General features: G+C 42.9%; 1 protein-coding gene across 1 annotated transcript in view; it reads left to right on the plus strand.

Moving 5' to 3' along the window:
• The window catches only part of LOC115225748 (F-box/LRR-repeat protein 18), a 29,961-nt gene that overhangs the window by 7,518 nt on the left and 4,943 nt on the right, over window positions 1–17,500 (plus strand). Inside the window, exons 2-5 of the mRNA XM_029796690.2 lie at window positions 13,704–13,860; window positions 14,742–14,881; window positions 15,642–15,844; window positions 16,877–16,965. Of these exons, the coding sequence (XP_029652550.1) occupies window positions 13,704–13,860; window positions 14,742–14,881; window positions 15,642–15,844; window positions 16,877–16,965 (589 nt within the window). The remainder of the gene's footprint in view (window positions 1–13,703; window positions 13,861–14,741; window positions 14,882–15,641; window positions 15,845–16,876; window positions 16,966–17,500) is intronic.

Here is a 17,500-nt window from a genome sequence, read left to right on the forward strand (position 1 = left end):
AGTGTAAACTGGTATTTGTTGACTGTGAAACTGGCTTAAAAAACACTTCCAATCTTTAAATTCTTTCGTCACCAATTTTCTCCACAACTAATGAATATTTACAATTAATTCTTTTTAGATGTGCATTCACTCACTACTACCACCACTACTACTACTACTACTACCATCATTACTACTACCACTACTACTAACTACTACTACTACTACTACTACGACTACTACTACCATTACTACTACTACGACTACTACTACTACTACCACTACTACTACTACCACCACTACCACTACCACCACTCTACCACTACCACTACTACTACCACAACCACTACTACTACCACTACTACTACCACCACCACTACCACTTCTACTACCACCACTACTACTGCTACTGCCACCACCACTACTACTACTACCCCCCCACCACCACTTAATCTTCCTAGCCTCCTCTTTCTTTTCCCTTTCTTTCTTCCTTGCTGTCTTCTTTCTTTTTGTCTTTTCCTTTTTCTTTTTCCTTCTTTTTCCTCTTTCTCTTTCTCCTCCTCCTCCCCCTTCCTCTCTTTCTCTGTTCCTCCGTCTACCCCCGCCCCCCACCCCTCTTCCTTATTCAGTGATCCCTCCCATTGTCCCTGGCACCTACAGACCTGCTTCTTTTCTTGTCATGGACCTCTGTCTCTCTCTCATTAGGTTTCTCTGAACAACAACTCTTTTACCTTTTTACTTGTTTCAGTCATTTGACTGCGGCCATGCTGGAGCACCGCCTTTTAGTCGAGCGAATCGACCCCCAGGACTTGTTCTTTGTAAGCCTAGTACTTATCCTATCGGTCTCTTTTGCCGAACCGCTAAGTAACGGGGGACATAAACACACCAGCATCGGTTGTGAAGCGATGTTGGTGGGGACAAACACAGACACACAAACATATACACATCATCATCGTTTAATGTCCGTTTTCCGCGCTAGCACGGGTTGGATGGTTCGACCGGGGTCTGGGGAGCCAGGAGGCTGCACCAGGCTGCAGTCTGATCTGGCAGTGTTTCTACAGCTGGATGCCCTTCCTAACGCCAACCACTCCGCGAGTGCAGTGGGTGCTTTTTACGTGCCACCTGCACAGGTGCCAGGGGAGTCTGGCAGCGGCCACGATCGGTGCTTTTAACGTGCCATCGGCATGGAAACCAGCCAAGGCGGGGCTGGCATATATATATATATATATATATACATATACATATATACGACGGGCTTCTTTCAGTTTCCGTCTACCAAATCCACTCACAGGGCTTTGGTCAGCCCAAGGCTATAGCAGAAGACACTTGCCCAAGGTTCCACGCAGTGGGACTGAACCCGGAACCATGTGGTCGATAAGCAAGCTACTTACCACACAGCCACTCCTGTGCCTATAATCTTTATTAACTACAATATATCTCAGAGCAAGTGCCTTCATAAACAATATGGTGCTTACCAAACTCCCTTTTAATTATGGTCCCTTTTTCTTTTACAAATACATTTTCAGTTCCCACTTTCATTGCTATGATTGAAAACCCCACTCCCGTCCTTGGTTCAGTCCCACTGCATGGCACCTGGGACGTGTGTGTTTTCTGGGGCCACTGGTCAATCAGTTCCTTGTGAGTCAATTTGTTAGGTGGAAACTGTGTGGAAGCCTGTAATAGTCTTCTATTCTTTTTTTTACTTGCTTCAGTCATTTGACTGCGGCCATGTTGGAGCACCGCCTTAAAGGGTTCTTTTAAGTCGAACAAACCAACCGTGGGACTGAACCCAGAAGCATGTGGTTCGTAAGAAAGCTACTTACCACACAGCCACTCCTATGCTTACTGGTATATTGTCCAGCTTTACGTTCTGAGTTCAAATTCTGCCATGGTCGACCTTGCTGTTCGTCCTTTCGGGGGTTGGTAAATTAAGTACCAGTTACACACTGGGGTCGGTGTAATCAACTATTCCCCCTCCCCTCATATTTGAGGCCTTGTGCTTTTAGTTGAAACGATTATTGCAATTAAGGCAGCGACCTGGCAGAATCGTTAGCACGCCCGGCAAAATGCTCAGCAGCGTTTCATCCAGTTTTTCCATTCTGAATTCAAATTCCGCCGAGGTCAACTTTGCCTTTCATCCTTTCGGGGTCAATAAATTAAGTACCAGTTACACACTGGGGTTGATGTAATCGTCTAGTCCCCTTCTCCACCAAATTTCAGGCCTTATGCCTATAGTAGAAAGGATTGTTGTTGTTGCTGTTGTTATTCTTCTTCTTCTTATTATTATTATTATTGTTTTTATTATTATTATTATTATTATTGTTATTATTATTATTATTATTAAGACACTGAGATAATATTTAATGGCATTTTTTTCCGGATTTTTGTTCTGAGTTCAAATTCCACCAAGATCAACTTCACCTTTCATCCTTTTTGAGGTTGATAAAATAATTACAAGACGAGAATTGGGGTCGGTGTAATCAACAGTCCCCTACTCCCGTTCCCCAAAATGTCTGCCCTTGTGCCTATCGCAGAAAGAACTGTTATTATTATTATGGCAGTGAGTTGGCAGAATCAGTAGCAAGGTCAGATGAAGTGCTTCACAGCATTTCTTCTAATTGTATGTTCTGAGTTCAAATACAGCCAGGGTTGACTTTGCCTTTCGTCCTTTCAGGGTTGGTAAAATCAGTTCCAGTCGAGCACTTGCTTCGATGTAATCGACTTGCCCCACCTTCTCATGAAATTACTGGCCTTGTGCCAGAATTTGAAACCAATTTTGAGGTGGTGAGCTGGCGGAATGCTTAGTGGCATTTTGTCTGCCTTTACATTCTGAGTTCAAATTCCGCTGAGGTCAGTTTTGCTTTTCATCCAATCGAGATCAGTAAAATAAGTACCAATTGAGCACTGGTAATCAACTTACCCACTCTCATGAAACGGCCAGCCTTGGGCCAAAATTTGAAACTGTCATTATTATTATGTTTATTATTGAGTGACACTGGGGTAAAATATACGAAACCCATTATACCCACCATGACTTCCCGCCTGATAAAGGTACACTGGGTTACATACATCACAACCATATGCACGCGACATGGTGATCTCCTATCAAGATAAACAGCACATGACCTTGCAGGTGGGGCCCAGTTAGAATTTTCTTCAGGTCGGGTAACCCATCCCGCTCAAAAGGTCCCCAAATAAGGGTTGTTTAAGAATGTTGAACAAAACACCTAGGTTTCCAAAAGTGAATTATCCAAATCTCCAAGAATCTCTCTCAACACATGGCTATGATGCACCCCCACTACTTCTGCTCGTGATCAGAGATGAACATATCTTCAGCCACTAAGGGACATGCTCAACTGGTTACGGTCAAACAACTGACAAGCAAATCTGTGGTATTGAGTAGAATATTTGCTGTAACCCATCTTTTATACCAAGACAAAACAATGTACATGATAACACTCACAATCAATACCACTGCCTGATATTGCATCAGGGCACTTATTATTATTATTATTATTATTATTATTATTATTATTATTATTATAAAGGCAGGGAACTGGCAGAACCATGAGCATGCCAGACAAAATGCTTTGCGGCATTTCGCCCGTCTTTACGTTCTGAGTTCAAATTCCACCGAGGTCGACTTTGCCTTTCATCCTTTCAGGGTTGATAAATTAAGTACCAGTGAAACACTGGGGTCGAGGTAATCGACTAGTCCCCTCCCCTCAAATTTTAGGTCTTGTGCCTATAGTAGAAAGGATTATTATTATGACGATGATGATGAAGGAGGCAAGCTATTAGAATCATTAGCATGCTGGGTGATTAGCGGTATTTTGTTTGCCGCTACGTATTTCTTTACTACTAAACTTAGGGGCTAAACACAGAGAAGACAAACAAGGACAGACAAAGGGATTAAGTCGATTACATCGACCCCAGTACGTAACTGGTACTTAATTTACCGACCCCGAAAGGATGGAAGGCAAAGTCGACCTTAGTGGAATTTGAACTCAGAACTTAACGGCAGACGAAATACGGTTACGCATTTCGCCCGGCTTGTTAACGTTTCTGCCAGCTCACCGCCTTGTAGAATATATACAATCACATCTTCCAAATCTTGAAGCGATAAAATAATGAATGATTAATTCAAAATGTGGAGGTGCCATGGTCCAGTGGTTAAGACAGTGGACTCGCTGTTGTAGGATTGCGGTTTCGATTCCTAGACCGGGCGATGTGAGTCTTTATTGAGCAAAAACACCTAGAGCTCCATGAGGCTCCAGCAGGGGATGGTAAGTGCCTAATAAGTACCAGTTACGCTCTAGGGTCGATGTAATCGACTTAATCCCTTCCCCCAAATTGAGGGGCCTTGTGCCACCTGTAGAAAGAATTATGATGATGATGATGATGATGATGAATGGGGTTGTGGATTAGAAGAATTGTTGTTTTGCAGAATTTGTTCTTACTCTTTACATTCCTAGTTCAAATCTCACTGAAGTCGCAAGTTAAGATAAAATACCAGTAAGATACTGGGGGCCAGTATAAAAACACTGTTGTGTCACTACTTGTGCCACAAGACCTGATTTCTCATCATCCGTAATTGATTATGAGCTAACGAGAGAGCTCGTGTGTAGTCGGTTTGTCTGCTAGAAACAGCAGTCGGATCTCCCTCGAATCACTCTGCACTGTGAAGGGACACACTGGATGTGTACCTCTAGATAAACTATGCCTTCCTCTCTCTCCCTGCACGGAAGGAAATAAACATTGGAAAAGTACTGGATGGTCACAACTGGAGTGCCTTTGATCATGTATTTGCTTCAGCGGGGTGGGGGGTGGGGTGACCCGTGACTATGAAATAACTACTTCTTCGTTATCATCGTGATAGTTAACGATAATTATTGGCATTGTCAGCGTCTCTATTGACATCATTCATCATTACCACTTCCGTCATCACTACTACCACCATCACCACCACCACTATCACTGCCATCATCACCATCACCATCATTACCACTACTGTCATCACCATCATCATCGTCGTCGTCATCATTGCGCACACACCCACCACCACTCCTAATCATCATCACCATCACTACTATCATTGTTGTCACTAGCATCATCATCATCATTTTTGTTGTCATCATTCAACATCTTTGGTGTCATCATCCTCATCTTTGTCATCATCATTATCGTACATACACCCACCATCACTACCATCATCATCATCATCACCACAACTGTCATCACCATTGTGATCATCATCATCGTCATCATCATCATCACTACATCATCATTGTTGTCGCTAGCATCATCATCTTTGCTGTCATCATCATCTTTGTCATCATCGTTATCACACATACACCCACCATCACCACCATCATCATCATCCCACCACCACCACCATCACCACCACCATCATCATCATCCCACCACCATCACCACCACCACCATCACCACCACTACCATCACCACCATCATCATCATTGCTGTCATCATGACCATCATCACCACCACCACCATCATCATCATACCACCACCATCACCACCACCATCATCATCATCCCATCACCATCATCACCACCACCATCACCACCACCACTACCACCACCACCATCATCTCACCACCACCACCACCACCACCATCATCCCACCACCACCATCATATGATATTTTCCAGCAGAATATGGCAAAAAAAAGGGGCCTTATTGCAAGTGATAGATGTCAGCTGTCCCTAAACGACCAACAATTGATTTTTATCTCCAAAACATTATTATTTAAATGTAATCCTGCTTATTATCTTACAGACAAATGTAACACTCTGCGTGCGTGCGTGCATATATGCGTGTGCATGCGTGCATCTGTGTGTGCGTGTGTCCCTCGCACCCCCCCTTCCCCTGCCATCTCTGTTTTCTAATCTCTAAGTGTCTTTGTATTCCTCCGAGATCTCCGTAGCTTGGTGCAGTTACGGAAAAAATCAATAGAATTATGTTCAGACTGCTATGACTCACGCATGCACACATACACACGGGCACACTGACACACACACACATACACGGACACACTGACACACGCGGGCGTGCACACACACACTGATATGTACGAAAACTCGTAAGTGACATGTGCAGAATCACACATTTGTCTAGCACACACATACGTCAATACACACGTACACACTTCTTAAATGTACAGTCACATGCATACGTGCATATATATATATTGATACATATACACACATACACATCTGTACATGTATGTATACACACACACACACACTCTCACAAACACACACACACTCACATACACATACACACACACTCACATACACACACTCACATACACACACTCACATACACACACACTCACATACACACACACTCACATACACACACACTCACATACACACACACTCACATGCACACACACTCACACACACACACACTCACATACATACACACACACTCACATACGTACACACACACACATACATACACACACACTCACATACACACACACACACTCACATACACACACACTCACATACACACACACATTCACATACACACACATGTCTATATATTATATATATAACAGAAAGAGATTGAGATGCATGCACACACACACACACACACACACACTAATATGCAATGGGCTTCTTTCAGTTTCCATTTACTAAATCCACTCGCAAGGCTTCAGTGGTCCTGGGGCTGCAGAAGATATTTATTTACCAAAGGTGCCAAGCCATGGGATTGAAGACAAAACTGTAAGGTCACTGACCCATTCACACACACACATGCATGCATACATACACACACACACACACACACATACAGTATGTGCATACATGTAGCTGCACACACATGCACATTACTGACATAATCTCTACAGCTGTCATTGCAAGCATGTGCTGTGCTTTTTGCCGATTGCTTTTGCTGCCTCGGAGTCTTAAGCAGATGTAAACACCATCTTAGCTCTTTCACCTTTGACCCAGTGAAACATCCGAGTATGTGGCAACTGGAGGGAGGGAGGGAGATAGGGACGGAACTGCATGATATGAACTTTAGGTCAGTCAAAATATTTTGTGACATATTCTAACTTCTTCTAAAGGCAAATTCACTACGGTTACCATGGAGAAAGAAATTCTTGTTTATGGCACATAAAAAGCACCCACTACGCTCATGGAGTGGTTGGCGTTAGGAAGGGCATCCAGCTGTAGAAACACTGCCAGATCAGACTAGAGCCTGGTGCAGCCTCCTGGCTTCCCAGACCCCAGTCGAACTGTCCAACCCATGCTAGCATGGAAAATGAATGTTAAACGATGATGAGGAGGAGGAGGATGATGATGATGATGATCGTTAAAGGTGTAAATAAAAAAAAAAGCCTTTTTTTGCTCAGTGTCTTCCCCTAGCGGACTCCTGGATGTTTTTCTGACTCCTTAACCTTCTTCAGTAGAAGATACCAAAGAGAGACAACTGTGAGCAGATTTTAACCCGTTAGTGTTCCAATTATTTTATCAAACATAATGCTTATTGATTCCCATTGATTTGAATTAATCATGCATTATCTCATATCTTCAAGATCTTGATGGTGTAATTACTTAATGTAGAATAACATTGTAGGGTAGGTGTGAGAGCCTGGATCTGGTCAGTTTGAACATAAAACAGATTAAATATTTTGGCCGGATATGGCCGGTTTAAATACTAAAGGGTTAAAGCCATAGCTTTATTTTGGAACAGTCAATATCATTGAGTGATTGATTGTGCTTGCAGACCACTTAGAATAGATACAGCATTATTGGTGCCAAGCAGTAATGAAGAATGAACGAGATTTAGGTTAGTTAAAATATGTTAGTGACATATTTCACTCTGGGATAGAGAAAAAGGAGGCGTTGGGAGGAAGGCAGTGGATTGGGGTACGCTATGAATTTATTATATTATTATAGTATTGTATACAAATTATATAATATTATATTGAACATCAAATGATTCATAGTATATATAAATTAGTAGAATATAAAATATTTATTTATGCATAAAAATAGGGGTGGGGCGCTGAGGGTGTTATTTGGCCATGAGGTGGGGTTAAGAAGTTTGAGAACCTCTGCTGTTGATGAATGTTTCTCGTTTAAGGTCAAGATTACTACCCAGTCCAGAAGTTGAACTGACTATCTCATGATTATAATTGTAGCCCAATGCATTAACCACTAGGCCATATACCTTCACACACACACACACACACACACACACAGTGGTAAATACACTCCTCTTATATAAAGGGAAAAACTTCATCCATGGCTGTGTAGTTAGAAGTTTGCTTCCCAACCACATGGTTCTGGGTTCAGTCCCATTGCGTGGCAGCTTAGGTAAGTGTCTTCTGCTATAGCCTCGGACCGACCAAAGCATTGAAAGTGGATTTGGTAGATAGAAACTGATAAGAGCTTGTTGTGTATATACATACACAAGGTCGTATCAAAAAGTTCCCAGACTAGTTATGTTTAATAAAAAATAACTTATTTACCTAAGATAATCAAGATATAGGCATAGGAGTGACTGTGTGGTAAGTAGCTTGCTTACCAACCACATGATTCCGGGTTCAGTGCCACTATATGGCACCTTGGGCAAGTGTCTTCTACTATAGCCTCGGACCGACCAAAGCCTTGGAGTGGATTTGGTAGACGGAAACTGAAAGAAGCCTGTTGTATATATGTATCATCATCATCATCGTTTAACTTCTGTTCTCCATGCTGGCATGGGATGGACGGTTCGACTGGGGTCTGGGAAGCCAGGAGGCTGGACCAGGCTCCTGTCTGATCTGGCAATGTTTCTATGGCTGGATGCCCTTCCTAACGCCAACCACTCCGTGAGTGTAGTGGGTGTTTTTTACGTGCCAGGTAAGGCTGGCAACGGCCGCGATCGGTTGGTGCTTTTTACGGGCCACCGGCATGGACGCCACATGGGGCGGCACTGGCAACGGCCACGTTCAGATGGTTCTTTATGTGCCACCGGCACTGGTATCACAACTGCAAATTCCATTGATTTTTTTAGTGATTTCCATTCTGATTTCACTTGCTTCAACAGGTCTTATGTATATATATATGTATGTGTGTCTGTGTTTGTCCCCCCAACATCGCTTGACAATCGATGCTGGTGTGTTTACGTCCCCGTAACTTAGCGGTTCGGCAAAGAGACCGATAGAATAAAATACTAGGCTTACAAAGAATAAGTCCTGGGGTCGATATGCTTGACTTAAGGCGGTGCTCCAGCATGGCCACAGTCAAATGACTGAAACAAATATAAGAAGACCAATATATGTTGGGGGGGGGCAAACACACACACACACACACACACACACACACACACATATATATATACATATACATATATACAACAGGCTTCTTTCAGTTTCCGTCTACCAAATCCACTCACAAGGCATTGGTCGGCCCAAGGCTATAGCAGAAGACACTTGCCCAAGGTGCCATGCAGTGGGACTGAACCCGGAACCATGTGGTTGGTTAGCAAGCTACTTACCACACAGCCACTCCTGCGCCTATATGTATAAATGTGTGTTTTTGTATACATGTCAGGGAGTGGATGTATATGCATATTAGTGTGTCTGTGTATATGTATATTTATGAGTATGTATGTACATATGTATGGGGGGGGGTATATATGTCAGGAAGTGGATGCATATGTTTATTAGTACGTGTGTGTGTGTGTGTGTGTGTGTCAGCACATTTGAGTGTGTGTGTATACATAACTGTCAGTGAATATGTCAGTGTGGGGGGGGTGTCTCTGTGGGGGAGATGCATACAAGATATAAGTGTCAATGACTCTGTGTGTATTTCTCTCTCTCACTCTCACTCACTTAACTTATACTCCTATGCACACACTCACTCACACTCACACTCATTAAGCTGGTGTCCCTTCCCTCTGCCCCCCCCCCTTGCAGCTGACTGACTGAGTTCACAACAATAGGGTGTTGATTAGCTGATGATGATGATGATGATGATGATGGTGATGGTGTGGGCATGAAGTGGGAACAATGGGTGTGTCATGTTGATGACAAAGCTGGTGGTGGAGGTGGTGGCAGCGGTGGGGAGGCCGGGGTGAGGGGGAGGAGATATTGTTAATGATGCTTATGGTAGTGGTGGTGGTGGTAGTGGAGGTTATTGTCCTGGTTGGTGGTGGTGGTGGTGGTGGTGACGGTGGTGTAGGTGACGGTGGTGGTGGTGGTGGTGGTGGAGGTTATTGTCACTGTTGGTGGGTGGTGGCGGCGGTGATGGTGGTGGTGGTGTGGTGTGGTGGCGGTGGTCATGGTCATGGTGGGAGCAGGTTGTAGCTAAGGATATTGTTAGTGGTGCTTGTGGTGGTGACTGGAGGATGGTGGTGGTGGTAGTGGTGGCGAAGATGGTGAGGTGTGGGGGGGAAGCGTTGGGCCTGAGTGTTGGTTGGGAGGAGGAGGGGGGGGCGAATGTACAGGGGAGTTTCCTGATGTAGAAGGAATCTATGACTTGACCTAACTACCAGATATAAACAACACAGCCATTGTATATATGTGTGTATATATATGTGTGTGTGTGTGTGTGTGCTCATGTGATTAGAACAAGATGTGGTAGATTTATACAGTGTTCCCACTCTCTCACTCTCTCTCTCTTTTCTCCAGGGAGGTTTGGGTTGGTAGGGTGGGGGCCACAGGAACCTGTCATAAATTGCTAGAAAGTCTCTAACCTGGTTGTTGCCTCGCCAGCTGGAAATAGCAGCTAAGTCTTCTTCCTTTTAAAGGAAAAAGATAAAAAAAAAAGGAAGGATTCTTTTTGGATAATGCATTTCGTTTGAAATGTTCCATGTTTGATTAAAAGACCTGGGTGGATGGTTGGGTGGGTGGGTGAAGATTTGGATCATAGGTCAACTGGATCAAGACTGACCTAGGGTTAAATAGCAACAATCCTCACTCTCTCTCTTTCACCTTCTCTCCCTCTCTTTCACCTTCCCTCCCTCTTTCTTCCCCTCACTTTCTCCCCCTCTCTCCTCCCTCTCTCTTTCTCCCCCATCTCTCTTTCTCCTCCCATCTCTCCTCCCTCATCTCTCATCCCCTCTCTCTTTCTCCCTCCCTCTCCTTCTCACCGCTCTTTTATTCTTTTAAAAAAAAATTAAGATCAGGGAGTATTTTGGAGTTAAAAAGAACTTCTTCATTGCCACTGAAGTTGCTAGAAATAGCAGCCATACCCCTCTCCACCATCCATACTCTATCTCAAAATACAAAAAGCAACAAACAATACTGTCATGGTCATCATCCTCATCATCATAACAATCTCTTTTCCATCCTTGCAAATATCAGACGCAATTTGTTGAGCAAGATCTTCTACAGCCCCATAATGCCTTCCCAGTTGCCAACTCTCACCTATTTCCAAATAAGGTCATATTTCCCCACGACCTGACATGTTTTTATGGAATGACTGGAAATGAAGGACACCGTTTATATCATCATCATCATCATCATCATACTCTTTACTCTTTTACTTGTTTCAGTCATTTGACTGCGGCCATGCTGGAGTACCACCTTTAGTCGAGCAAATCGACCCCGGGACTTATTCTTTGTAAGCCCAGTACTTATTCTATCGGTCTCTTTTTGCCGAATCGCTAAGTGGCGGGAACGTAAACACACCAGCATCGGTTGTCAAGCGATGCTAGGGAGACAAACATACAAACACATACACACACACACATATATATATATATACGACGGGCTTCTTTCAGTTTCCGTCTACCAAATTCACTCACAAGGCATTGGTCGGCCCAAGGCTATAGCAGAAGACACTTGCCCAAGGTGCCACGCAGTGGGACTGAACCCGGAACCATGTGGTTGGTAAACAAGCTACTTACCACACAGCCACTCCTGCACCTATTCATCATTTAATGTCCTCCTTTTGTGTTGCCATGGATCGGGTGGTTCGACAGTGTCTCCGGGAGGTTATAGAAGAGATGAATCCAAACTACATGCAGTGGGATTGAACTTAGAATATTTCGGTTGTAAAATGGACTTCTTAACTCCAGATGTAGCTCTGTGGTTTCAGGTTCTGTCCCTCTGCTTGGCACCTTAGGCAAGTGTTGTCTATTATACTCCTGGACTGACTCATGCCTTGGGAGTGAATTCGTTAGACAGAAACTGTATGAAAGGCAGTGAGCTGGCAGACACCTTAGCGCGCCGGGTGAAATGCTTAGCGGTATTTTGTCTGCCGTTACGTTCTGAGTTCAAATTCCGCTGAGGTCGACTTTGCCTTTCATCCTTTTGGGGTCGATAATATAAAGTACCAGTTACGCACTGGGGTCGATATAATCGACTTAATCCGTTTGTCTGTCCTTGTTTGTCCCCTCTGTGTTTAGCCCCTTGTGGGTAGTAAAGAAATAGGTATTTCGTCTGTCGCTACGTTCTGAGTTCAAATTCTGCCGAGGTCAACTTTGCACTAGGGTTGATGTAATCAACTTAATCCCTTTGTCTGTCCTTGTTTATCCCGTCTATGTTTAGCCCCTTTTGGGCAGTAAAGAAATAAGAAACTGTATGAAAGCCGATCATGTGTGTGAGCGCACACGTGTGTGTATGTGTGTGTGTGTTTAAACCTGGTACTTATTTTATTGGTCTCTGTTGTTGAACTGCTAAGTTACGGAGACATAAATGAACTAACACTGATTGTCAAGTGCTGGTCAACGACAAACAGAACCCAATCTCAAACACACTTATGTTTCTGCATGGAATATGATACGCAGATTGCTGTATGTGTGTGTGTGTGTATCAGTGTGTGTGTGTATCAGTGTGTGTGTGTATCAGTGTGTGTGTGTATCAGTGTGTGTGTGTATCAGTGTGTGTGTGTATCAGTGTGTGTATGTTCTTGTCTCCTTGTCCTGACATTGCGTCATGTTGTAAATGAACGTCATTTATTTCCAATATTCTGCTAAAATGTTTCTGGCCATGAGAGGAAACATTACCTTGCTTGGAAACCAGGAAGGGTTGGCGACAGGAAAGGCATCCGGCCGTAGAAAAACTGCTTCTATAAACTCTGGATGACTGATGCAAAGATGGAAAACTGGGATCTCTCTGGTTTGAACGGCAGTTTTTTCTAGTGGTGTCATATGAAATTGTCACCCATAATTATGACCCTAGTATCGATCTATTGCATTTCAATCTGTTTTAGGGTTAGAGTTAGGGGTGGGGGGAAGGGTATCTTTTTTTCTTCAGAAATGTAAATAAACCCAATCTGTTTCTTAAACGAGGGACATATTCATACGGCACAGAATGTTTTCACCTCAATAGACGTCATTGATTGGTTGAAATTGCAGAAATTGAAGAAAAAAAAACAACAAATATCTTACAAACTATTGAATTTTCTCAATAAAGCCAAGAGAAAAATATGTTTTATAAACATATTCTACCAGTATACGAAGTTTAAAAGTGTTTTTAAAAAACTGCCGGTCAAACCAAAAAGATCCGAAAAGTGGACCTCAAAATGATGATAGTGATAAGATGGAAGGACTGAATTATTTAAGGATTAATTATCAGTTCATATCCACAGATAAATCTTTAAAAATGTCTTAGCCCGAAGGCCGCGGCCATGCTGGGGCACAACCGCTGATATTTGTTTTTTTTTTAGTTTTTAATTTTCACTTTTCCGTTTCTTTTTTATTTTATCTCCAAGCTGTAAAATCATAATTAATTATCTAAATTTTCCTTCGTTACAGGGCAAAAATAATTATCCATTACAAGAAGATTTGAAAGGTTTACAAGCATTAATCTCTTCATGTCGGCATTTGACACACTTAAATCTGAGCGGCATCCACTCACATTATCTTCGTCACAATGAAACCACAATTTGCGATGCGCTTGCCGAGCTTCCTGGTAAGAGTTATCTCCTCTTATATTGCCTCAAGTCTCCCAGAGTTGTCTTCTCTTCTCCTGTCCTTGTGCTTCTCTTCCAGAAATCAGTTTTTATTCTTCGTCTGTTCGTTGTATCTTACTTTTCGCTTGTTTCAGTCATTAGACTGTGGCCATGCTGGGGCACCGCCACGAAGAATTTTTAGTTGAATAAATTAACCCCAGTCTCTTTTGCTGGATGGATTAGGACGAGATTTTCAGGGCCTGAACTGACTAGATTTTGGAGTTAATCCAGATCAACCCCAAAATACCGGATAAGGGATTCTGGATTATTTTTCCTGTTTATTGGTCTCTTTGCCAAACTGCTAAGTACACCAACAATGGCGGGATGAGGGGGTCAAGCAGTGAGGAGGCGGGGCGCAAACAAACCCACACACACAAAACAAACGAACTTCTTTCAGTTTCTGTTTACCAAATCCACTGACTTTGATCAGCCCAGGGCTACAGTAGAAGACCTTTACCCCAAGTGCCACTTGAGAAGCAAACTTCTCACCACTTAGCCATGCCTGTGCCTGTGATATACCACGGGATAAACCTATTATTTTTCAGGCAGCATTGCATGACTTTTATCTTTAACTTGTTTTAGGCATTGGACTATGGCCATGCTGGAGCATAGTCAAATAAATCAATTCCAAATTAGAATCATTACTGTGCCAGGTAAAAAAGAATGGTTAATAGCATTTCTACTGGTGTTACATTCTGAGTTCAAATGCTGGTGAGGTCAGCATTGCCATTCATATTTTCGGGGTTGATAAAATAAATACTGATTGAGTACTCCTTCTCCCTAAAATTGCTGGACTTTGAAACTAATAATCAGATGTCCCCTTTTTTTTCTCTTTGTGTAGGTTTGAAGTCCCTGGCTCTCTCATCCTGTGCTGTTGTCCATAAACATTCTGATGCCAGAGAACATACGTTCAATATCAAATTAGATGAAGTACCAGCCAAGAAACGCCGCATGTCATGGATGGAACCAAATAGTCCCTTCGTAAGTGGGCCTTTTTTCTCATCATTGTATGTAACACTCTCTTAGGGGACTGAGAAAACCTAATTAATTTGATGGCAGGTCAAGTCCAGTGCGGCGAGCTGGCAGAAACGTTAGCACGCCGGGCGAAATGTGTAGCCATATTTCGTCTGAACCCAAGACCATATGCTTAGGAAGCCAGCTTCTTAACCACACAGCGATGCCTGAACCTAAACAGCAAGTCAACCACGATGAAACACGAACTTGCAGTCTTCTTCTTCAAAGTTAGATGCCTTATCTATTAGAATATTTTTTTTTTTATTCAATTATGCATTTCAACTGAAAAGCTATGGCCCAGGAAATAGTGCCAGGAATCAAACCTTAGACTACCTGGGTGAAAGCCAGGAATCCTTATTATTTTCCCCCGGAAAAACTGGCAGAAACGTTAGCACACCGGGCAAGATGCTTAGCGGTATTTCATCTGCCGTTACTGGGGTCGATGTAATCGACTCAATTCCTTTGTCTGTCCTTGTTCGACCTCTCTGTGTTTAGCCCCTTGTGGATAGTAAAGAAATAGGTATTTCATCTGCCGTTACGTTCTGAGTTCAAATTCTGCCGAGGTCAACTTTACCTTTCATCCTTTTGGGGTCAATAAAATAAATACTAGTTGCGCACTGGGGTCGATGTAATTGACTCAATTCCTTTGTCCTTGTTTATCCCCTCTATGTTTAGCCGCTTGTGGGCAATAAGGAATAAAATTATTTTCCCCTTCTTTCTTTTGCAGTCAGAGCTTTCCTCTGATGTGAACCTCTACTCCACTGATTCACTCTCATCTGGTGCAACAACCAACTCCAGCTGCCAAGATTTGGAAACTTTGGTGAAGGGCTGCCCCAACATGGAACATTTTGAACTCATTACACCCAACTTCTATTCAGTTTTCCATAAAGTTCTTGGAATGTGTACGAGGGAACAGAATTTCTATGCTTGGTATGTATTGCCTTTTTATATTTCTGTTTTAAAATATTTTAAACCCTTTTGTTATCATATAGTAGAAGACACCTTGTGAAAGGTAGGAGAGTCCAGTTTGCTGGACATTGTTGTAGAGCTGAAAAAGAGGTAATTTCTACTCTCCTCCTCTGGAAGCCATCTACTCGCGATACCAGAGGGCACACACTCTCCTACCCTGATGTAATCTCCAGGGTTACAGGCATCCAGCAACAGGACCTCTGTAATGCTATGATGGACCGTGAAGTCTGGCGTAGCATGGTAAATTCCATTGTCTCGACCACGGTCGAACAATGATGATGATGATGAGAAGACACCTGCCCAAGGTGCCATGCAGTGCGTCTGAACCCAGAACCATAATGCTAAGCCGATGTTTGAGACATAAAATTAATGCGAAATTTTGAAGGAAAGTTTTACTTCAGATCCTCTTAAAAGTTTGTAGTATAGAATCAGGGATGTCTCAGGTGGATTGATATCAAAAGGGCTCAACACTTGGTTGAGGCTGTTGACCAAGAGGGGCACCTCATTCTTTGAATGTCTTGTGAGGGTATATATACATGATCGGTCAACCTGCAGGAACTTGTTCCTTCAGGATGGTCATAACTGGAATATGTACATGTTTGATGATAGGCCTACGGGATCAGAGCTGGCATGATAGCCACTACGTGGTCTTTTGACCTGCTAGAAATAGCCACCATACTATTAAACCACACTCTCCAACCCATGCACGTATGGGAAAGTGGACGTTGAATGATGATGATAATGATTAAACCATGTCTATATATGTTGTTATATGAGTACCTCCCTTTGTTGTTGTACGAGTACCCTTTTGTTGTTTAGAAGTACCTTTCCATTGCTACATGAGTACCCTTTTGTTGTTTACAAGTACCTTTCCATTGCTACATGAGTACCTTTTGTTGTTTACAAGTACCTTTCCATTGCTACATAAGTACCTTTTGTTGTTTACAAGTACCTTTCCATTGCTACATGTGTACCCTTCTATTATACCTTCAGTGAACCCTCTCGCCAGTTACATGAAAGTCAGTTAATGTGGATTGGTCACTGGAGAAACCTTCGTTATCTTCAATTAACTGGAATTCCAGGTTCGTTAAATTTCTGTTCCACTGGTTTTTGTGTTATTCTTCATCATTTTCACAAGAAAATTTTCATTCTTTAAACGGTAGGTGGTCAGTTCATTCCATGTTTTGCAGTGGAATGTGGTCAGTTACATTCATTTTTCTTTTATGTGGGGAATCAGTTGATTCCCTATTTTTCATGAGGGCTGGTCAGTAAAGGGCAGCCGAAACTAAACTGAGTCTCGTTATCTCAATGGGATAGAAGCACTTCGTCGGTTACAACGACGAGGGTTCCGGTTGATTCGAATCAACAGAACAGCCTGCTCGTGAAATTAACGTGTAAGTGGCTGAGCACTCCACAGACATGTGTACCCTTAACGTAGTTCTCGGGGATATTCAGCGTGACACAGAGAGTGACAAGGCCGGCTCTTTGAAATACGGGTACAACAGAAACAGGAAGTAAGAGTGAGAGAAAGTTGTGGTGAAAGAGTACAGCAGGGATCACCACCATCCCCTGCCGGAGCCTCGTGGAGCTTTTAGGGGTTTTCGCTCAATAAACACT

This window comes from Octopus sinensis, linkage group LG28, assembly GCF_006345805.1.
Source record: "Octopus sinensis linkage group LG28, ASM634580v1, whole genome shotgun sequence".
In the NCBI taxonomy this organism is placed as follows: Eukaryota; Metazoa; Mollusca; class Cephalopoda; order Octopoda; family Octopodidae; genus Octopus; species Octopus sinensis.